General features: G+C 42.1%; 1 protein-coding gene across 1 annotated transcript; it reads left to right on the forward strand.

The window, feature by feature from the left end:
• The first annotated feature begins 1,779 nt into the window (after window positions 1-1,779).
• LOC146169814 (uncharacterized) lies at window positions 1,780-23,653 on the forward strand. Its single transcript, XM_083387412.1, has 18 exons — window positions 1,780-2,016; window positions 2,576-2,723; window positions 2,989-3,110; window positions 3,910-4,013; window positions 4,856-5,024; window positions 7,203-7,510; window positions 8,387-8,502; window positions 10,145-10,260; window positions 10,732-10,869; window positions 11,910-12,046; window positions 13,790-15,307; window positions 15,919-17,791; window positions 18,659-18,799; window positions 19,247-19,481; window positions 19,798-19,908; window positions 20,398-20,471; window positions 21,244-21,501; window positions 22,766-23,653. The coding sequence occupies exons 1-18, from the start codon at window positions 1,780-1,782 to the stop codon at window positions 23,651-23,653; spliced, it is 6,693 nt and encodes a 2,230-aa protein (XP_083243538.1).
• The last annotated feature ends 615 nt before the right edge of the window (window positions 23,654-24,268 follow it).

Here is a 24,268-nt window from a genome sequence, read left to right on the forward strand (position 1 = left end):
CAACACGTTTTGCAAAACATGTTTAGTTTTGTTGAATTTGTAGGTGGTCCAAGAGGAATATGCTACTTTATAAATAACAACGAAATGACTATTTTCATGGCATAGGCCTACAGGCAGCACGGCCGTGGCACAAGCGTATAATAAGTTAAACAGAAAATGTTTGGTCATGTAAATTATTTCAAGGTTAAGTACGATTGGTTAAAACCAAAGAGATTGTAATCTCTTTGGTTAAAACCAATATGTCTCGGAAAATAATGGAAGCCCACAGCGAAAGCAAGCAAAGAGAAGACGAAGAAGATATGACTTTTACCTATAAGAGAACAGAGGGAGTCATAAATGTCATCTTTACTTGCTTTAACAAGCAGCGTTTGGGTAAAATCAAAGAGACTTCAACAAGTGGTTTAAATCTCTTTGGGTAAAATACACATGTCTCAAACAAAAGTAGTCGCACATCTCTGATTGTGTAAGATCATTTTGGCACAAGTGCCCTAAACATTTCGCAAGCGCTGGTGCCTATCAACTAGAAAAACAACTATTAAGTTAATAAAAGATCGCTTAAACGGTCGGTTAGTGACCAAAAAGTTTTCTGTTACAGTTTCTGGTTGAGACAACCACTTGCTTAGAATAAATGACTATATTGGCAATAAAAAACCCAACAATATAGACAAACCACTGCATAGTTAGATATAGGCTACATTGGATTTCCAGTTAAGTTCCCAAGTTGAATACATTAACCATGTTTTACAGTCCTGATAACTCTGCAAATGAAGTATTGAAAACAATTAAAACCTTCGGATCACCGCCTAAAATAGAGTTCTTACAAAAGAAAATATTGTTTTTACAAATTTCCGCTCCAGTGCACTTGTTGAATGGAGTTACTCACTCGGCTTAACTTAATGTTTGGTTAACTGTTCATACAAGGAAAGTATAATTACTGTTAGTGATGTTCTACAGGTGTTACAGTGACCAGGGTTACGCATTTGTAAGCCTTTTAACACTATTGACGCTTTTATAATTATCACAGTTAGGAAAAATGAACGCACTTAACTTAAAATGGTTTCATCGTGGGTTACCACAGGCAACATATGACGCTATCGAGATTGATGCAATGTTTGTATTCTAAACAAATATCTTATCAGTACCCGGTTACATATTTAATGGTAACCCTAGAGATTCTCGAGTGCTAATGTGCGTTGCACTTTTTTGACACATTTTTATGAGTCTAATCTTGTCAGGAAACTTAGCAAACGTAAAAGTTTGTTAATTTCTCTCAGACTGTAATGTTACAACTTACAAGTTTATCTACTGTGACATTGTAAGTTAGGTTTGGGCTGCAGTAAAGTGATTATTATGTGAGTTTTAGTTTTTTCATAAATGGGATTACATTTGTTTTCTTACTACATCCAGTTTATAATGAAGTTACACAATATTTTGGTAAAATGGTACATAATGCTTTTTTGGTTTATAGAAATGCTTCACAGATTTTATCATCCATTTTAAAAATTTTAATAATTTAGTATAAAAGAATACCATTTTAAAGACTTAATTTTAAAATTATCTTCAAGCAGTACATTTTATTGAATTCTGGTGTCATGAATAACTAGCAAATCAAGCCGAATATATTTGGTATTAAAGAATTCTTTGAATTTAAGCTAGATTTTCCACCTGTGTCTATTTTACAGGGTGTAACATCTATATACATGAGTCAAACAAAGATTTAGCCGACTTGTGGTTTCAACACAGACTATTACATGAAACAAAATCAAACATGACGGGGCCATGCCGGTAAACAAGGCGAAAAACAAATTCTTGACTATCGTACATGAAGCAGAAGTCGCATGCAACACCGGGAGGTTCAGCCATGCGGAACAGCTCTACTCCACTGCGCTCCGTGTGGAGCCGAGGAACCCGCTTCTCTACTGCAACCGTTCGGCAACCAGGATTTATCTAGGAAATTATGAAGGTGCCAGAAAAGATGCTGAAGAGGCCGTTGCTTTGGAGCCAAAATCCGGACAGGTCAGATTTCAAAGTGAATCACAACTTTGGTTGTCATAAAACATAGCAGCTTTCTTCCCTTTTGTCCTCCTTTGTATATCATTTTGAAGTGAGTTTTGAAGCCTTGAGGATTTTTATATTGGCTCCTTAAAGATGATTTGACCACACTTGGGAATCTGTGGATTATTTAGTATGTTTGGAAAAAGGCAAACATTTTTATCCTGGTCTTATCAGGAGAGCTTAAATAAAAGTTTTTTTTAAAGAAGGCCATTTTGCTCAATTCAATCATTTTTTTTGCATATGTTGCCTTTTGAGGCCAATGTCTCCATGTTTGTATAATTGTCCTATTTTTATAAGATTATGCTTTATAAAAGAGAGAACTATTTTATTATCAATAAATTAAATAATTTTTAAAAGATTAAGTGGAATGAAAACAATGTTTAAGGGGAAAAACATAAAATAACCCAACATGTTTTTGTGCATACATGGTTCTTGGCATGAAGTAAATTCCAACAAGGAAGTATATATATGTATATATATATAAGTATGCTTATTATATAATGTAAAAATTTTTGTTTAGGGATTGTTTCGATTGGGTGTTGCCCTGCAGCACTGTGAGAAACACTACCAATCCCTGGTTGCACTTTCAAAGGCCATGTCGATAGAGACACAGAACCTGACTTTTCTTAACATGCTGATTGAAGTTTCGTTGAGGTCTACACTAAAAAGTATGTGTCTTTGTATTGGTAGGAGGCTAGGAAGTAAAAAGGAATGCCTAATTAGTTTTAAGGAATAGCTAATCTGCTTAATATGTGGTTTCAATCTGAGTAATCTAATATACATAAAGATCTTTAAATACATTAACACATATAATTTAATCAAGGCTTTTGTATATTTTCTATCTTAATTACCCTTTGCTCAAACAGTTTAAGGCTGTCTAGGTAATTGAATAACATATATTTGACAGATAAGATGTTAAAAAAATATTTTTAGGTTCGTTGGAGCCTGTCATGGGCCAGTTAAAAGAAATGAACTTGGAAAGCAACCCTTTTGTGGTGACTTCTGTGATTGGCCAAGATCTGCTGGCCCATGGTGCAACAGATGAGGCAGTTGAGGTTCGAATAAAGTTAAATCCACACTTCTATTAATGATATGATACAAATGATTTTATTTAAAACATCCAAAAAAATTTATGAAAGTCAAAGAAATTAAAATGTTTTGCAATATTTAACGTTTCCAGGAGACAGCGAAATACTTGCGGTTTATGGAGTCAGCTGTCTCCAGGTTTAGTTAACCAACTGCAAGACATGTGCAACATATTGTGTGTCTACATATTTTTGGGAACATTGCATTAAGTGCATGTATGACATATCGCAGATTTCTATAGTAGTTGAAGATTTTTATGAATTAAATCTTGGCTAGTTAATGCTACATGTTAAATGTTTGCCATTTAACGATACAACCCATGCTTTTGTAAACAAACAGTAAACCAGTATGCAAAGTATCGTGTGCTTGACACATTTTTTGGAAACATTTCTGTTAAGCACACATTTTGAATATTGCAAATCTGTATGTAGTAGTTTTATGAATTAAAATTTTGTCTAATTAATGGCACATATACAATGAAATAGCAGTAAAAATTACAATTCAGTGACCCAACAATAAATACTTGGCGCACTCTTAAAAGTCCAAGTGTTTGTTTTGATGACTTTGCCTGAATCGGATTCCGTCCGTGTTTCGTCCACTGTAAGTTAAAGGGAATTCGGGGAACGGTGGGCGGGCGTTATTATGTACACCTGGAATGTACGCTATCCGCGCGCGAGTCATCACAATAACATCCTCTCGCTCTGTGCCTTTTGTGTGTGATCGCTTCCCCTCCCTTTAACCAACCTGGCCTTCTTTTGTTGTGCCAAGGTTTTGGAATGCGCCATTTCGATTGGCACTCCAAGCCTCAAGCTGAAGGGATCGGTCTACTCGGCACTGAGCAGCGCCCTGTGGTCGCTCGATCTCTACGAAAGGTCGGTCGCTCATAAATTATACATGAAATTCTCGGGCTGTGTTTTTTGTTTTTATTTTCTTGCCTTCATATGGCTGATTTTGCGTTCCCGCTGACCACTTAGGAGCGTGCCACATATAACCTGAGTGCCACTTCTGACCACGCTTCACCTGTGGCCTTTTTGCAAGCTGGAATGTTGAATGCACTTGTGTTACGGTGCTTATGTTAGCCCCGGCGCTATTTTTAACCCAAGTTTGTTGTCATACTATTTTTAAGGTTAAAACCACTGTATAAGAAACAATATTTACTGACATAAAGACATGTAGATTTTACGAATTTTTGTCTTTTATATTTGTATTGAAAATTGATTCGAAAACCCGTGTTTTGTGTTTAAATAATCACTGATTTAACGACATTGACACATGCCTGAGTGTTTATATTTCCGTGCACATCTAAATATAAACGGGTAAACCGCAGTTTATTTTGCGATGTGCGGTATCATCATAAGAAAAAGTTTTCTTCTAGCTCTACCGTTTGCACTAATTTCGACAATTGCCTGCAATTTTAAATGCAAATTAAAATAAAGAATCACAGTTACATTGAAGATGATTTGCTAACCAATAAAGATAAATAATAAAATAGCTTAAAATCTTATTTCAGTCCAACGTAAAAAGCAATGATTCAAGCAGGGCAGGCTAGAAAAACGACTAACCTGCAGTAAGGTTCGAACTCACGACCTCCGGCAATACCGGGACCGTCGCTCTACCAACTGGGCTACACAAGTTCAGAGAGGCTCAGGCGTCTTCTCTGAGCCCGCTTTTGATATTACATACTGAATAAACCCGTAAAACTTCCTTTCCACAGAGCGATCGCCTACATGAAGGAGGACCTGAGGGTGTCCAGGAGCCTGGAGGACGCCCCTGGCGAGTGCCGTGCCCATGGCAACCTGGCCGCCGCCCGGCTCTTTCAGGGACGCTACCAGGACGCGGCCGACTCCTACAAGGCCCAGCTGCTGCTCGCACAAAAGCTAAAGGTATGCCCGCGTGTTTTGTGCTTTACCTAAGTTCAGCCCTTATTCGTTTAACGCAGTGGTAATTTTGAGGGTTGCCGTAAGGCGTAAGCCATAAAAGGTTGAGAATCACTGGTTTAACGTAAAAGGCAATTAACCTGGAAATAGCGGAATACGACTTTTTTAAGTTTGACGACCGATGTTCTTATGACACCGTTTAATATGCTAACGGAGCTTATAAACTATCGAAAGCCAAGTACTAATATTCGTTAAAGAACCACTCTAGCCTGCTGTTTTTCTAGTTGGTTTCCTGTTCAAATATACCCAAGTTGTTGCCTCCTCCAAGCGGCACTGGTTTACAGCTCAGCATTATTTAATTCTTTGCTTTTTATTTTAAAACAGCTTAAATCGAAACACTATATATGTTGTTTTTGAAGTTCACCAGTCAATGGTTTGTTTTTTAATTCTACAACCTCCGTTCTATTATTGCTGTATTTAAATAGATAAATTTAATTTACATTTGATGAACGTTACCTGTATCCTATTAAATGCGGAATATTGCTTTACTACGCGTTTACCAATTTTAATAATTCACCACCTTTTATGTCAAGTATACTTGATATGGTAAGGCAGTATTTCTATGGCCAAGACCCAAATTTGAGTCGTCGGTTTTTGTACGGTTGCACACTGCAGTAGTTTACATGGTTAGATTTGTCGGAGTTGGTGCTCGCTAAGATATCTCTAAAGTTTAAGAAAACCGTGGCAGAAATAGGAAGACGTTGTTCATAATAATTAAATTAGAATTTATTTATACTTTTTCTTTTGTATTGCGTTTACTCACGAACAGTTCAGTTTAGATCAAGGGTTCCCAACGTTTTTTACACCGTGGCCCCTTTTGGACATTTTGAGAAATCCATGGCCCCCCTATGTTTTCCAACTTTTTGAAAAAATTAAGAAACGTCATTTTAATGAAAAAATGGTATATACTGTAACCGGTAGTTAGAATGATAAAATGATATTCAGTTAATGGGATGGTTGAGCTTGTTTTTACTCTGAAAATGTCTTAATTGTAGGTTTAGTGGTCGAAAGAGCCAGCCGCATGTCATGCTTAATATACAAGACACTGCGCTGTTTTGTCTTCAGAAGTAACATTGTTAAAAACCAACATTGACAATGTTATGTTGATGGTAAAGGCAACAGCAATTGCATGACATTTTTTTAAAGGTTTGCCCCAAATGTGGTCAAACTATCTTTCTCGAAGCTTCTTCGGGTTGCCACCAGTTCGGTTTATTAAATTTTGATTTATTTCTTTTGTTATAGTGAAGTAGACTTAGAGATAATAAACAAAATAAAATATTATTTTTCAAACTTATCATGGCCCCCTTGAAAAAGGCTCGTGACCCCTAGGGGGCCATGTCCCACAGGTTGGGAACCCCTGGTTTAGACAAATGAGTGGCCAAGATTCGCTGTTGTAGTTACGCCTAATATTTGGGTCGCCGCGAAAAAAGGTTGCGAAACATTGTGCTAAGGCAATGACATATAAAAGACGACTTACCTTAAAACAAAATGTTTCCTTACTTCCTGTTACCACCAGGGCTGGGGAGCCTCCGTAAAATATCATTAGCTCCGGCTCCAGCTCTGGAGCCATCAGGCAATTATTAAATGGCCCCGGCTCCAGCTCTGGAGTCGTAAAACTCAATCCTTTGGCTCCGGCTCCAGCTCCGGAGTAGTAAAACTCATATCCTTTGGCTCCGGCTTCAGCTCCGGAGCCATCAAACACACACCCAATGACTCCGGCTCCAGCTCCGGTGCCGTCAGTCACTTATTCAGTGGAAGTTTGAAAAATTGCTTTTGGTTACTAACGTTGGAGATGGAACAAAATATAATTTCTTAGCTTTAGCACCACAAATTGAAAAATGGCTCCAGCTCCACAAAAATAATAAAAAGGGCTCCGGCTTCAGCTCCACAAAAATAATAACAATGGCTCCGGCTCCAGCTCTGGCTCCAGAGAAAATGCTTAGCTCCGGGCTCTAGCTCCGGCTCCAGCTCCACAAAAACAATAACAATGGCTCCGGCTCCGGCTCTGGCTCCAGAGAAAATGCTTAGCTCCGGGCTCTAGCTCCGGCTCCGGCTCCCCAGCCCTGGTTACCACCCGATCCCGCAAAATGCTGCTAACCAACACCAAAATTCCAATTCGCGCAGCACAAGCGTCTGACCGCCAGCGCCTACGACGGCCTGGGTCTGGTCTGCAGCGGCCTGGGCGACCACCAGCAAGCCTTGAGGCACCATCGCTTCGCCTGCGACATCGCGCTGCAGACAAAGGACTACGCGCTGCAATGTCGAGAGCTGGCCAAGCTGGGTCAGTGTCTTCTGGTCACCGGCGATTTGACGGGCGCGCTCACCGCACAAAAAGAGCGACTCGGATTGGCCGTGGAGAGATTGAAGGATGGCGGCAAGGAAGAGGCCCAAGCCCACTTGGACATGTCGGCGGTTCACAAGGCAGAAAAGAGGTGCGTATTTTGCATTTTTGTGCCCGGAGGATTGGAGCAGGGGTGAAAGTAAAATAATTTTCTTACCGAAAACAGTAATTCTTTTTTACCGGAACTCATAAAATTTTCCAGAGATGACGTCACTAATTACGTCATAACATCGGTTCACAAGGCAGAAAAGAGGTGCGTATTTTGCATTTTTGTGCCCGGATTTTGTAGGATTGAAGCGGGGGTGAAAGTAGAATAATTTTCTTACCGAAAACAGTAATTCTTTTTTACCGGAACTCATAAAATTTTCCAGAGATGACGTCACTAATTACGTCATAACATCTTAAAAAGTAACCTTAGGAAACCGGAGGATATTATTCGGTAGTGCACAAAACACGCAACTCGAATCGTTGTTTTAACAAATTAAAGGACTTGGCCGGATGGCATGCTAAAAATAGAACGTTTTTTTGAATGTTAAAACATTTTTTTGTTATTCTGGTCAAATTAGGCCACTGATAAAATTCGAGCGAAATACGAACCGAAGGTATTCGGCCTCTTGATAATCACCCTTACTACTTTTCATTGTTGGTATGTTACCCGCTAAGATATTCGTTGGGCGACCTTAGCCTTTTAGCGACTTAAATACGCTGGCTCAGTAATCAGGAATACCGGAAAAATAGCTAATATCGAACTGCATTGGTGTGTACACAAATTAACCAGCCGCACAGTTGCAGCCTATTTTAATAGCAGCAATCTGTTCAACACCGAAAGCCATCGCAGATTAACCGAATCTGTCGACCTACGATGCTAACAAGGCAGGCTAGAAATCAACTATAGCTCGCAATGAGGCAAAACGTTTTTGTTATCAGTTATGTAACCAAACATTCCGGTATTTTCTTGTTTCCGTAGATACCCAGAGGAAGCTTCGTGCCTTCAGAAGGCTGTTCAGATATTCAAGTCGCTTTCAGACTCCTCAAACGAATCGAAGAGCCTCATCGCTTTGGGATATGCGGCAAGGCAACAAGGTCAGTTGAAACCAGTTAAAGTCTTCGGTCTCGTAAAAACTTATTTGTTTGCAACTACCCGTTAACAAATTCAAATCTGATTTAACAGGGTTGTGGCGTTTTCGAGCTTGGCATGAGCATTGACATTTAGGGATGTCCGATAATATCGGATCGGAGTCGATACCCGATGTAGAGTGGTAGTATCTGTCTCGTCCGATACCAGGGTGGTATCGGTGCCCATCCGATCCAAATTTGATATAGCTATTTCAGCCATGACTTCCCATCCAACGCAGCCATTTTTAGCTGGAAAGCTACTTTTTAAAAACGTTTCATAAAAACTAGATGTAGTCTACATTAACGTCTTCTTGCAAGCAAATTTTCGCCTAATTACTGGACAAATTTTCTTGAAACGTTTCAATTTCGTCTTTTTTGCTAGTTTGAGCATATTTATGACGTCATTTGTTAGCTGATGAATGTTATTTGTCTAAAATATCAGGTATTGTTATCGGAATAAAATATGAAGTACCGGACATCCCATTGAAATGTTTTTGTTTTCTAAATAGCTGTTTATTTGTATATAACAATCTAGCGCAACATTTAATGCAGACTATTCGTTTAGGTTTTTTTTTATCAAACCGGAAAACAAATAGAAAAATCATAAAATGATTTACCAACACCACTTGGGAATAATTTTACAAGACATACTTTCTTATTGTCTTCTTCTACAAAATTTAGAGAAGAGCGAAACCTAAAGTTCGAAAATCCGGAGCAAACTACATTGTTTGTGGCACCAACAAAAAATGCCAAAAAATATAATTTTGTCTAAAAAATCGAAACCGTCTGCACCAAGGCAGGTGGCTGACTGGCGGCCAAGGCTACCTAGGAACATTTGCTTGTTTGAGCCAAGTAATGACGTCATTTGGTATCTGATAGGATCGCGATGCATTTTGTCAAAAATATCGAGTATTGATATCGGAATAAAATATGAAGTCTCGGACATCCGTATTAAAAAAATTTTGTTGTCTAAATAGCTGTTTATTTGTATATAACAATCTAGCGCAACATCTAATGCAGACTATTCGTCAATTTTTTTTTATAATATAATTCCTTATTTCCCATTATCCAAAGTTTACTGACGAGCAAAACCTAAAGTTCGACTTGTAAGATTATTCCTATAATTAGCGTTGGTAAACCATTTCATAATTTCTTTATTTGATTCACATCATCATATCAACTAGATAGCTTCGGCAAAATCCGTAGCAAGGTACATTGTTTGTGGCACCAATGTTACGTCAAACTGCAGAATCCCTACTTAACGGCATGTCGGATGCCTGAACGCTACACGAGACGTATATCAGTATTAATATTAATATTCGTATTAAATGCAGCCAGAACACATGCGAGAGGGCTCGTACGTTTAGTGCCAATTTCGAATGGTTCTCCCAGCCTCCCCAAACCTGACTGTCTACATTGGCACAATCTTTACCAAAACTCTAAGCGAGGATAATAATGTGTCAATGTAAAACGTGAAAAGTAATAAAACAGGTGAAGTGTAATGTGCCGCAAGAGTGAAGATATGTGGGAAAGCAAGTGAAAACGCAATGGTGAAAACAATAAAATATTCAGTGTAACACCAATACAAAAACTATTTCTTATCTTCCAGGTGACTGGCTAGCGGCCAAGGCCACCTACGAGCGTCTTCTTGAGCTAGCACTCGAGACGAACGACAAAGCACTGGAGGGCCGCGCCTGTGCCAACCTCGGTATTGTGCATCACCAGGTGGGGGACTAATTGCGGTGCTTCGATCGAATGCTGAATAAACCAAACGCTGAACCTGTCAAATACTTCGTCCGGATTCGCCCAATTTGTGTTTATAGTTTGAAAAGGACCACGTTTAAACACCATTTTTTATAGCGAGCCTATTTTTTAGAACAGTATTTTACCAATTTGATAAAACGGTGTTTAACTATGTTTAGTTTTGGTGTGCTTGGTTTTTATTTTGACGCGGGATTTACCTTTTTTTAAAACAGAATTACAAATGAAAAAGTATAGTGAATTAAATTTATATATATTTTAGTAGACGTTATTACAATTCTCGAATGATACCACTGGTTCCAGACTCTATAGGCACTGTCAACCACCTTAAGTCGCTAATGATGGCCTCCCGAGCATTTTAAAATAGCAGAGAACGATTTGGCGTATAGGTAAAAAAGATTCTCCCTTTCACACTCCTTTTTTTTATTTCTCCAGCAATCGGACTTCGAACTGGCGCTCAAGCTGCAAGCCCGCAGCCTTGCTGTGGCGATCGACACAGGAGACCTCGCCAGCCAGGGGAGGTCTTATGGCAACATGGGCAACGCCTACAGCGCACTGGGGCTCTACGAACAGGTAATATTTGGGCCGGAAAATTTATTTCGGGGACATATCTTGTTTTTGCCGTTATTCTTTTTTGGTTTGCCTTGTTTTGCTTTGGTGTGTTTCAGACCGATTTTTGTTCGAAGCGTTTATAAAAAGTGTACATCATAGAACTTTCCATTTTTCAGACATGGCGTGAAGTGGTATGTATAGGTGCATATAACAGGTTTAGGAATCTGCGCCCCCAGAGACCTTTAATTGAGAGACAAAAAACCTAAAATATTGTGATGTTGTCGTTTTAGATTTGTGTAGCTATCGACTCTCGTCTAGTTGCTGCTTGTTTTAAAAAATGTTTGAACATTTGACTAACGCAGTGGTTCTTCAACTTTTTTTACGCGGGCACTAGAAATACGTATTTCAAAACGAAATATATTATATATATATCGCATGGATCATGGTCGACATGTAAGATTTAGATATGACGCCAAAAATTGACGCCATTTAACAAGTTAACTTAAGAAATCTGCTGTTTTGGGGCCAAAAAAGGAAACTGAAACAGAGTCTTAACTACATTTAAGAATTAGAAGATGTCGAAGCGTTTTGTTTTATTTAATATAGTTTCTTGAGAAAAATTGAGTCTATTTTCCAAATAAGACACTAACATTTCAATTAGGCTTACATGTACCACCTAAAACTATTCCACGTACCCCCAAAGGGTCCACACACCCCAGTTTAAGAACCCCGGGGTCCCCAGGAAAGACACATTAAGGAAATAAAAAAAGTATAAAAAGAACGGCGCTCGTCTATTTGCATATACTGTCACTCTGTTAAATATTTCTTTTATGCAAGCATTGTTTAACATATTTTTAAGAACTTTTCAGGACTGAACCGAACATTTTTTTTTATTTTTTTGTATTATTCTCTGTTAAGTCGAGTAGTATTATGATTTCAATTCTGGCTTTACTTATCTCGATGTACGGCATTTAATAGTGCCAAGGCCGTGCGATCTTGCGACAAGAGTTAAACTCTACCCCAACTTAAATTTGACATAAGTTTTCGTTGTTGTTGTTCAGGCTGTCGACTACCACCTTAAAGAGTTGGAGATCTCGACGAAAATCAACGACAAGCAGTCAGAGTGCAGTACGCACGGGAACCTGGCTGTGGCCTATCAGGCGATGCAGCAGCAAGACAGGGCACTTCACCATTACAGGTAGGTACTGCAGTATTTTTTGAGAGTTGTTTATACCACAGATAGCGAATCAATTTTTTGCAGTGTTTATTAAACCTTGTTTCACCATCGGGGCGCACCTTTAGACCTATAAAGCCAGTCAAATTATTGGCATTAAAAAGGCTAAATTAATTAAATTCAATTTTTATATATAAGTTCAATCATTGATTTCGCATAGCTATCGCTAAAGGCGAAACTCACTGCCATCAAACTGTTTCAAGTTTGTATAATCTTTATGAATTAGCGTGTTCAATTAAGCACTAAAGTCCACAGCAAGGTAAAGTTATTTTGCCCCCAAAGATTTTATAAAAGAAAAACATAGTAACTTGGATGTGCATAAATCAGGTCATTGCATTTAGTCATTACTCACATGGCAACCCACGTGCAATATTAATAAGATCGATTCGTTGACAGACAATTATGTGCGCGTAATGTTGACAAACCTTCGTACAACTATGCGTTACAAAGCCATGGTAAGAATGAAACTCGGCTGTGCATGTCAATTTACCGCTATGCCATTTTAATTTGTCTCTCAGCGATGCCGCCTCGGCTACAGTTTTTGAATTATGATAAACAAGGTACCACCAACCAGTTTTTTTTAAGGTTTGTTTTGGGTGACCGCTAAGTAGTTTTAAGAGACCGCAAGTGTTTCATTTAAATACCAAAAAGTTGCAAGTCCGAAATATGGGAAACCGCTAGAGAAAGAAATTTGAAACAAAACGCCTTAAAAAACACTGCCACCAACTATGTATATCATACTAAATGTGTGCGTGTAGTTCTACTTATTAGCAAGATTTGACATGCTATAAACGCAAAAACATTAATATGCCTAGCATGAAAAACAAGTGGCCATGTGTTTGGAATTCGTGTACACTGAAGTATTTTTTTCCGATGAGTAAAATGCGGCGAAGCCTCTTTGGATATATTCACAAAGTTTATTCACCCGGAAATCGATAGTGATTTATAATTTAGGCCGTTTTGTTTTTGTCGACTGAGACATTGATTTTAGTGATTTTAAAAGAACTGGGAAGATAACAAACATATTCCCGACAACTATAGTGAATTTTTTGCCATTTTAAAACATTAAGTTACCTGTTTTCTAATTGTTATAGTGAACAACTGTTTGTTTGTTTTTTGTGAAAAGAGCCGCAACTTTTGTTAGTAGGTTTAAAACGAAATGCCTTAAGGCTGAAACCCTAACCTACCCGCCTCCTCTTTCTGGTATGGCTATAAGTTTAGTATTACAATTCATAAAAAGGACAATGATTTTAATTACGTTGTTAAACATTGTGTGTTGTGTCATACCCAGTTGAAAGTTTCTCTCACCCAAAATATTAAATAGTATATTGTTGTTTTTTTAAGTCAAACCACATATACGAGTGCAATACGCTTATTATAACTGGGATCGACCCTTCAGAATTCGTAATAGGCGTTAAATAATAAAAAGTGCACATGTTTACTGGAAAACGTGGTTTTCTAAGGAATAGATAGTAAAATGATTTATCGATTTGAACATTTTTTAAATTAACTTTGTCGGGTATAGTCTTTCAAAAGGTCTAAACGTTCGAGAACTCTGCGTTGTCGATAAAAAGTGCGACTTGTTAAGTGTCTGATGTTCCCTGTTACATAGTACGAGTGCGTATTTGTATGTAAACATAGGGTTTAAAATGCCGAAAAAAAAGCGTAAGCTTAACTATACCTAACTAAACCATTTTTTCGCCGAAGGTGCCAGTACGACCTCGCCAAGGAAATAGGCAGCGCTGCCAACCTCTCTCGCTCTCTCATGAACCTCGGCAACTTCCACAACGCCCTGGGACGCTTCGACGAGGCGGTGGAGCTCTACCGCGAGTACCTGGCCCTGGCTGAAGCGGACAAGTCCGGCCAATGTAGGGCTCTCTACAATCTCGGCTTTGCGCATTTCTCAATGCGACGTTACGACGCCGCTGTGGAAAGCTACCTTCAAAGCGTGGCCGTCGCCACAGAGTGTCAGGATCGCTTGGCCATGGCAAGGGCCTACTGCAACCTTGGTCTTGCGCGTAAGGAGCAGGGCGAGTTTGAACTTGCTTTTGAGTGTCAGAGCAAGTTTTTAGCCCTTGCGACTGAACTAAAAAGCGCGCGTGGCAAGTTTAAGGCATTGGGGAATCTTGGAGACGTGTTCTCCGCCGGCGGGCAAGCTGACCAGGCTACTGGCTTTTACCAGCAGCAGCTGACCCTGGCCGAAGCTCAACGTGACCCGCTGCTGATCGCACAGGCCTGTGCCTCGCTCGGAACTGCGCTGCGAGGTTTAGGCAACTACGAACAGGCGCTTATTCTTCACGAGCGCGAAGTTGAACTGTACAGGCGCGCTGTGATCGAGGCCAAGGTCGAGTACAAGGCCCAAGGACGCCTTGGAGCCACCCTGACGTCACTTGGCCGGTTTGAGGACGCTCTGCCGTGCTACGAGCGTCAGCTGGAATTGGCAAGATCCAGCGGTGAGAGATTTATCGAGGCACAAGCGCACGCCAACCTTGCCATCACCCACACCAACATGCGGCATTTTGAGCTCGCAAAAGATCACTTCGACCTGCAGGTGCGCGCCCTACACGCCATCAAAGGTAAATCTGCGCGTGTGGAGAAGTGCAAGGCCCTCCGGAACCTTGGCGAATGCTGCGAGACGCTGGAAGACTTCGACGAAGCGGCCGCCTGCCACCAGGCAGCCTTAGAACTGTCCAGCGTGCTGCGCGATCACGCGCTCATGGAAAAGGCGCTCCGAGGTCTGGCAGCCGCTTACAAGCACAAACACGACCTTGAGCGCGCGCTTGCTTTCTGTCAGCAGCGTTTAACTGTCTGCGAACGCTTAGACGACCAGCGGCTTACCGCGAGCGCTCACGGCGAGATTGCCTACGTTCTTGCCTCCCTAAAGCGACACTCGGAAGCCGTAGAACAACTAAAGGCGCAGATGAAAATCGGCGTCGATTTGAGCGACCAGGGCGTCGCGGGCGATGCCGCTTGTGGACTGGGCAGCGTATACCGGCTTATGGACGACCGCGACGCCGCCGTTAAGTTTCATCGCCTCGACTTGGAAATCTCGCAGCAGAGTGGGAACCAGCCGGGCCAGGGACGCGCCCACGGCAACTTGGCTGCGGTGCTTACGGAGATGGGCGAGTACGACTTGGCCATCGGTCATCAGGAGCAGCACCTCTTCATTGCTAACGAGGAGGGAGACGAGTTGGCCAAACAGACGGCGCTGTACGGCATCGCAAGGTTCGTTGTCGATTTCTGGCTTTTTTTCTATTTAAAATTAGGGGGTTCGTTTAACCGGTGTTATTGTTGCAGTTTGGCGGATAAATTAAGGTTGCCCAAGTGTTTTATTGCAATTCAAGTAAACGCCAGGTCGTTTGTCGCCGTCGTATAGGTCGCGAAAGGTTTTTTACTTTGGAAAGTTAAAATGCGCACTCCTGCTTAGGGTGGAAACTATTAAAGTGTTCAATTGTGTTGTCTAGAATAAAATAATTTATAACCCTGTACATAAACCAAACGCGTATACGGTAAACTCCAAACACACAAAAGTAATATATAGGCCACAAGGATACAGTCTACAGCTAATATGAGTTTTTCTAACATAAGTCTGAATATTAATCTTACACCGAATGTGATTCTAAATATAGGGCTCTATTTTAGCGTTCTAATTGAATTCATATATTTCCTCTGTTTTGAGCCCTTCTGTGTTTGCTTGATGCGTCGTGCTCGGCTGTGAGTTCAAAGGCACTGTTTTTTCACGAAATGTAATACTGTTCCACTGAACATAATATGTTGTGTGTTTCTAAGGACTAATAAAACATTGGGAACAGGGTCTTACGACTTTTTTGTCGCAGGTGCATCCTGATGAAGAACGAGAGCGACTTCTCACGCTCGGCCCTCCTGCTCCAACAAGCCTTGCTTCTGCACAGCGAAGCAACCGGCCCAGACCTTGCAATAAAGACCCGACACAGCCTTGGCCTCGTAATGCTGGCGTGTGGCGATACCAACTCGGCGGTCGACCACCTACGCAAGGCGGTCAAACTGGCCGAGGACGCCTGCCTGGAACTTTTGGCCGACTCGGCTCCGGGCCACATCGTGACGTCAGAGTGCGAGCGGGGCCTCGAAGCGCACCGCCTGTTGTGCGAGAGCCGCTCTGCGCTCTTGTACGTTTTGTCTAGAAGCGGGCGCCACGAGGAGGCGCTGGAGATCGCCGAGCGGGGTAATTCCCGCGATTTTTTTTCGCCGGGGAGCGAAGAAAATTCTGCGACCGTTGAGGAAATGCAAGCACACTGCCGCGAGCGCGACGCTTGCCTGCTTTACCTGGCTCTATCGGCCGGGCACCTTTTCCGCTGGCTTGTAACGCCTGAGGGTCGGGTGCTGGGCGCTGGGTGCGTTTCTTTGGGCAAAAATGACGATTACAACACTTTGATCGGTTTGGTGCGCGACCTGTGGCAGTCGTTGGGCGTTGACAGCTCCGATTGCGAAGAGCGGCCTGCTGATGAGAAAGAAAGCGATGATTCCGAGACGACCATCTTCGCAACGCTTTTACAACAGAGCGAGGAATTTAAACTAAGTCAGGCACACATAACAATCGGCTCCGGGCTTCTTATGCCGTCCCCAGAGTCCTCAAAGACCTCTGGGGCGTCCAAGTCCGCCGTCTACTCGCTCCACGAGCTGTTAATTGGCGACTTCGAGTCCGAATTGCTGCGATTTGCAAGCGCCCAGTCGCCGCGCAGCCTTCAAGTGGTGGCCGACGGTCTATTGCTCACTGTGCCTTTCGGCATGCTGAAGCGCAAGCCCAGCGACCAGTTCCTGTCGCGTCGGTTCCTAATCTCCGCCGCCGACTCGTTCGAACGTTTACGTAAGCAGAAATATCGCGAACCACCCGACTTAGGCCGCGCCCTGGTTGTCGGAAACCCGTCACAGCCAGGCGAGGCGCAGTCGCAAGCCGCCGAGGAGGAGTCTAGCCTGGTCGCTGGCGTTTTGCGCGTTCTACCGCTTACAGGTAGCGAGGCGCGCGTTGCGGCGGTTGCTGAGCGTATAGAAAACGTTGAAGTCATCCACTTCGCCTGCCAGCTTTCCACCGAAGGCCCAATCGGCTTCAAACTGCTTGCGGATAATTGCGACGAGCCTGACTCACCGCGGCAATCGGAGCTCGAAATCCCCGCGGAATCTTCAGACGGCGACGTTCTCTCGCTCGCCGACCTGCTAGCCTTGGACTTGACGCACGCCAAGCTGGTAGTGATCGGCGCGCCTTACCTGCGCAATGCCGTGAGCGGCGCCGGCAGTCTGCGGGAATCTGCTCTCGCAATCGCCGCGGTCGCTCAAAGCCTTCTTGCCGCCGGCGCGCACAGCGTTCTATTCCCGCGCTGGCCGGTGCCGGAAACCGCATGGAAGATGGCGGCGCAAACCTTCTACGACGCTCTCTTGAGCGGCGCCGCTTCGCACAAAGCCCTAGCCGCAGCCGTGACGTCATTAAGGGGTAGCCAGCAGTTCGGACACCCCTCCTACTGGGCCGCGTTCGCCCTGGTCGGGCCCGAAGTGACCCTGTCCGGACGGGATCTCTCGACCGTCCACGCGCTCGCTGAAGTGCTAAGGGGCGATGGGAATGACGCTCAAGCCGCCATTAAGCTCGCAAACCATTTGATCGTCAAGTCGATGCAGAGAGCGGAAAGCAGTGGTGGAGCTTTCGACAAGGTCGACTCTTTGCCGATGTATACGTCGCAGGTACGATGCTATGTCGATGTCGTGTGAATGCTGGTAATTAGTGATGTGGATAATAGCGTGAGGGAGCCGATAAACGACTCCAATGGTGCTGTCCGTACTCGCTTGATACCAATACAATATTTCAGCAATGATTTGCGAGCCAACGTTGCGATTTCTACCTTTCAATGTAAATTTATCAAAATATAGTAAATATAGTAGAGTAAAATACAGTAGGTAACCAGAAGTGATTAATCTTCTTCAACCTAAGGCAATTTTTTTTTTTGATAATCTAATTATCTTAGAAGGTATTCATTTTATTTATTTACCTAGCTTAAGCATATGAATTACGTCATTTGGTAACGTGTCGGATCAAGAATCGGTTCATCCAAAATATCGTTTATTTGTGTTTGCGAAGAGTATCCGACGTCCTTACTCGAATTTCGTTGTTGCCGATTTGTTAATCACCCCCGTTAAAAATGACAATGGCGGAATTGTTTATATAGCGGACCCTTTTTTTGGTTTGGTAACTTAATTATAAAGAAAACATATTCCTGGTCGATTTCGAAACCGCCTTTTATAAAAAAATTTGAATGCTCATTTCAAAAGTGAAATGACATTTAAAGATAATAATAAAAGCTCGTTTTGCCAAAAACGTCTTAAGTAACCGACTGCTTTAAAAGTTTTTTTAAATAATTATTATTTTTGCCATGATTAATTCCTTTATCCGCAAGCTGTACTAAATATTTAGAGATGTGTAACAGAGCCTTACCAAAAAAATTCTGACCGTCATAGCCCACGTTGCAAGACATACGCCACTATCACCCTAAAAGCGTTTTATTTCAAGTTAGTAATAGTTTTTATTGTTAAATGACTTGTAAATGTTTAAAGGAGAGCGTGGCAGGCAAGTTGAACAACGCACGAGGTTGGAGACAGCTTTTCGCAGCAGCTGGCTTCGATCTGAGACCAAGCTGCAACGGTTTGCCGCCCGCCGTATTTTTTCCTTCCCAGGACTCACGTGACACGCTCGAGGTGAGATAGTAAGCGACTGTGTCATGTTTATTTAAGTTAACGGCGCAATCAAGTTTCTATAATATCGAGTGTTTTAAAGCCGCTGTTATCAATTAATCAGGCATTTTTTCTTTTTAAGAAATGAGCTGTCTAAAAGTAATCATTGGGTTGCACTACTTTCCTGGAATTAACTGTAAATTGTGTCGCCTTTCTTTTGGTACCTGCTCGTTCATGAACCAATTGTCGTTTAATTTTACACTGAAAATGATTTCTGAATCAATAAGAGAAATTGCTTTGCTTGGGAGTTTGCATTTTTAGATTAAATTAAAACTAATTATTTACTCACACTTGTGCATACCTTTAAATAAATTATTATTATTAATTTTTAATTGTTTAAATAAACAAAAAGTACTCTTTTTTCTGGATTTCTATCTTCTTGCATAAATAAAACTATTCTCATTTTTACAGAAGGTCTCCGGTCTACTCGCCACTTTTGCGGACCTACCCGCCGAGTTACTGAGTAGCGTCGGTCGACTGACTCTGTCGTCACGTGCCGCGCTTGATACGCTTCGCTGGCTCGAGCGAGTTCAGCGGAGCGCGACGGACGGCGTCAGATCGTCGACCAATCAGATCGCGCGAAAACTTGAAATTGAGCGGGCTTTGTGGGAAAAGGACGGATGCAGTCAGCTGCTTTCGGCCCTAGGTGAGAAACTTGTTATAGCAAACTTCTGTGTATCAAAGCACGTTTCTTTTGCCAGGCGACGTTTAGTAGCATTAGCAACGGAGGCGTCAAGTATTTTGCTTGCTGCAGCATACCAGAGTTGTTATACTTTAGTTAACACGGGCCCCTAGATTTTGTTTTGGTTTCGCAGATCAGCGTTGGCATTTTCCAAGATGACTTTAGAAAATAAGTAGACTTAAGAAACAAACTGTATTAGGTTGGACAAATGTGAAACTGAAATTAGGTCTAAATCACTCAAGGAGAGAGCCCCAAATTACAACTTATTGTTTTGTTACAGGTATCAATATGACGACTATCAATGAAAACAGCGTATCACTTTCGGCCGTCACATTGCGAGGTGACCAGCAGACCCTGCCTGCCGCCACACGAGCTCTAACTGTTATGTTTGGTAAGATTTCCGATAAATATCGGCCTCACTAGCAAGTCATTTTTATACAACTCAAGTCCGTGTTGAAAACCAACAGCAGGTTGATTTTTACTGATGGCAAAGTCTTTCTTTGGTTCATCACCATTTAAAGTCAAGTACATTTCAAGCCATTAGCAGAAAAAAAGTGTTTGTAATTTAAACAACTTTGTTTTCACAATGATATTACCGAAGTTCGCTCATGGATAGCGATAAAAGTCAATCCAATGGGCAATTTTTTTCATTGCGTCCTTTTCCCCTGTTTTTAATGAATTTATGTCTCTTACTTGATCTAACCTTGAGTTGGAGCTGGGCTACTTAGTACTGCGAGCCACATGAGTTTACTTTTTACTGCATGTTATACATCAAACAAACAAATATATGTGTGTAATGACGCTGACTACCTAACTTAAGCATGTGGAACACAGGTTCCCGACCCCTGCCCTAAAAAAAATATCTATAACTTGCTTAAAGGTGAAGTTTCGCCAACCTCGCCCGACGCAACTTCCTGTGAGACGCCTCCACCCAAATCGACTTCCAGACAAAAGGTTTGTAAGAAAGCGAAACGAAACTTGTTTTACCAAAAAAAAGCATGCATACTAAAAAGTAAAAAATCGCTAAATTCTGAAGCTTTGAGCACAAAAAGGGGTATTCAATACATATTTTAAGCCTATATCCGAATTTTTCGGCTAAAAGTCCCGTACTTTTACGGTTGGTCCGTGGTAGAATATACCACGTGCAAAATGAATGTTTGTAATCATTTGCTCAAGCGTTAAGAATTAGTGACTTGGATACTGATAAATTTTCCTAATTAACTTTGAAATGTCTGCTTTTATTTTGGTATACGTCCATCGGGTAACGCTATACACGATTTCACAAAGACTCAAATTATTTTTTTTTCATTTCACGCAGACGCCTCGCTTCTCCGCGTATAACTTTTGCAATCTAATTATCGCAAATATCCGCATAAAAACGATTTAAAAACGGGGAATAAAACCAAACATGTTTCAGTTGTGTATTCGAAAATTGATGATCAGCGTTATCATAACTTTTTTAAAATATACAAAAGAAGTGGTAATAAAATGTAAACATGAAAAAGTATTGAGCTAATATGTGCTCGAGGATATAGTTGGTCTTGAATTTTAATTTAAATAAAAATAAAAATTTAAAGGTAAATAAAACGCGTTTGAACGCTTACCAATTCAAAAATGCTTGCAATAAATTTGTATTGGATCGGCACCCTTCCCATATTCTCATACATCCCTATAAACAATTTGACAAGAACACCAATACAACCGAATTTTTGTCATTACCCCCAAGGTTCCTCGCCTCTCCGCGCTCCGTTCACAAGCGGCGCGCCCGGGCGCCGGGGATTTCCCGGTTCCGTTGGACTTCGATAGCTCCTACCAGTCCCTTAGTGCTAGCGACGAGGGGTCGGCTCCGGCTCAACAGGACGCCTGGGACCGAAGCCTCGTCGGAGCCGACTGCGGGATTTTGACGCTCGAGGAGCCGCGGGTTTTCACGCAGGTTCCCGATGTATCAGCTGGGCTGGTGGCGCCCACTCCGGTTATGGCCGCGGTACGTTTGGGTGTTTTTTTTTACTAAAACAAGTAATCAGTTAGCAAAGATGGCACCTTCGTGAACCGATTATAATGATAACTGACACAACTTATTTTGTACTTTTGAATTTGCACACTTTCGTTGGAAATCTAATCTGACAAAAGTTTTACGTTTAAACCATTTTTGTCAGCAGGATTTTATTATATCAATACTTATATCCAGGGGCGTATCCAGAAATCCAAAAAGGGGGGGTTTCGAATTTTCAACTTAGGGAATGCCCCGTTTTTCCGTCTGACGTTAATGACGTCATAATATAGCGACGGATATGACGTCATGAAATAGCGATTGTAATGACGTCATATGCCTTTCATGCCGCAACGGTAAAGAAGCGTTGATCTATTTCGAAAGACACCGTCAAACGTAAACAAAGCGGACGTCATTCGCGCAAAGCGCGAAAATTTTTTACACTTTCGTAGTTAAATGGCCAAAAAGTGTTTGAAATGGACTTTTGTATAGTTTGTCAAAGAGGCGGTGGGCGGACCGGCCCGCAGGCCGTAGGTTGCCGACCCCTGTCTCACACCGACATTTGATATTAACGCGGACAGCAAACATCGAGAAACATCAGCACCGCCTAACTCGACGTTTGTAGCGAGAAAAAGGTGGAGACCGCTTGATTTATTGTTGCTGATTGTCGAACACACACTTGCTGATGAGCCAACCCGAACGAATAACGAAAGGCAAAAGAGAAAACTATCTAGCGTTTACGGTCGACCAAACAAAAAAAGAAAAACGGCGTTTTGCCTTTGATTTTAATTTCGCATTAGCTTAAGACGCGTGACCTAATTACATTAAAAACATTGCCGCTTAGAACGGTGTGTAAAACCCTGACAAAAACGTGCAAAAACGATAATGTCACTTACAAAAAGGGAGGGTCTGAACAAAAAAGCCCTGCTTTGAACAAAGGCCGTATATATGGGAATATGCGCTGTTTTAAGATTCATTTCGGGACATGCAAAATTAAAATCACCACAGAAACCTTGACTTCTTAATAAACTATTTTGATTTTGGAGCATAATGTTTGGAGGTTATAGTAAGACGTAATAAGAATCAAAGTCCATACACAAGTAGGAACTTTTAAGTCGAAAATGAAAAAAGAGTTATTTGAAACATTCAAAATGATGCCTACTTCTGTATGGGCTTTGATATTCTCATTACGTATTTTAATTTTCTTTGGTATCACCTTAATCACCTTAATCGCATCAACATTTAATTTGTTATGTAGAAGCCCAGCCTGACAATTGCCTCCATCAAGCCTCCCTCTCCAGCATCGACGTCATCATTCAGCCCAAGCAAAAATCTCCAACCAATATCCCCTTCTTCAAACCACGACCAAACTTCTCGCCCGACTAAAAGCAATACAACACCCACCCTCGCCCCAAAAGGCCCCCATTCCCCAGGCAAGGGCCCCACAGGTCTCTTCTACCAGGGGCCTTCACGCGACGCCAAGGTCTGCGTCGTCAACCCCACCCCGGGTGAGAAAAGCCCCCCAAAACCGGCACCCCTCGCACGCCGCGCTTCGGCCGAAGAACGCTTCATGTCAGTCTTCGAAAGCATGCTCGTCAAGCCGCCCTCTGACACCCCCGAGCGGCGGAAGGGCTCTTTGACGTCAGAGTCGCACACGTCATCGTCGGTCAAGGTCAGGCGCTCGTCGGACGGCTACAAGCCAAGCCCGAGCGTCGCCAGTTGCCTTAAGGCTTCCACCAATTCGTCGCCGCCTTTGCGGGAATATGATGATATAGTCTCCCGCCTTGCTCAAGCCAAAGTGGCGCCACTCGCCAACCTTGAACACACACATACCGCTTATCGCGTTGTTCGCGGCGCCGACGCCCGCACCGTACAGGCCTACAAGGTGCAGACTGTATTCACGCCCATCTCCGACGCGCCCCCAGTGGTCGCCGCGTCGAGCCGCCGCCGCCCGCAAGGTTCGCCCCAGAGCAACAGGCAGTCGTCGCCCAAAGGCGGACTTTCGTTGAGGAGTCTTCCCGGTTCTTCGCCGCGCGGTTCGCGACCGCCAGCCTCTCCAGGCGCCAAGTCGGACATTTTCCAGCACCTTTCGGAGCGTGATGTTCCTGGCAGACAGCCCGAAGAGGAAAGGATCGAGTTTGTGTGAAGTGGCAAGTTCGTTTGCCTGAAAAGCCTGCCAATACTTCTTCAAACCTTTAAAGTTCAATGTAACTTGTTAAGCGTTTAGCAACCGCTCAATTATAAGTAGCTATACACATATTAGCTTAAAACGATATCACACACCTCACTGTATAATGACGTAAGATAAAGGAAACAGTACAGTAACTTAAATACATTTCTTTAAATAGATTTTGACGTAATAATATTCCTTAATGGTTGTCTTGTTTTTGAAATCGCAAATGTTATAAGTCAGTTCAAAACTCTGTAAAATTGACAAAGGCACGATTTTTGTAAAATGAACCACATAATATCAGTCACTTTATAATATATTTTGCCTATAACATTATCTTTGTCTATAAATTGAAATAAACAAAGTTTTTAAAACTAGACAAGCCAACACAGGAGTAGGAATATCTTTTTAAATGTGCCTGGTTTTATGTGACGTAGTGTCTACACAATTATGTCGATATTAAAGTATTACGCAGAATTTAACGTTTAATATTTTTTAGACAGTAGCCATTACTTGCGGCAACAGGTGCTGTGGTGACTCACTATAGTGGTCAGCACTTTGTTGTGGTCACTTGCGATTTTGAGCCACACA

This window comes from Ascidiella aspersa, chromosome 1, assembly GCF_963924565.1.
Source record: "Ascidiella aspersa chromosome 1, kaAscAspe10.2, whole genome shotgun sequence".
NCBI lineage: Eukaryota > Metazoa > Chordata > Ascidiacea > Phlebobranchia > Ascidiidae > Ascidiella > Ascidiella aspersa.

What these genes read in the sequence shown, in the direction of transcription:
- LOC146169814 (XM_083387412.1), top strand. Translation starts at nt 1,780, where the DNA reads ATGCCGGTAAACAAGGCGAAAAACAAATTCTTGACTATCGTACATGAA. An exon ending in CAACAGATGAGGCAGTTGAG is followed by an intron (nt 3,111 to 3,909) that starts GTTCGAATAAAG and finishes TGTTGTGCCAAG; the next exon opens with GTTTTGGAATGCGCCATTTC. An exon ending in ACTCACGTGACACGCTCGAG is followed by an intron (nt 18,800 to 19,246) that starts GTGAGATAGTAA and finishes TCATTTTTACAG; the next exon opens with AAGGTCTCCGGTCTACTCGC.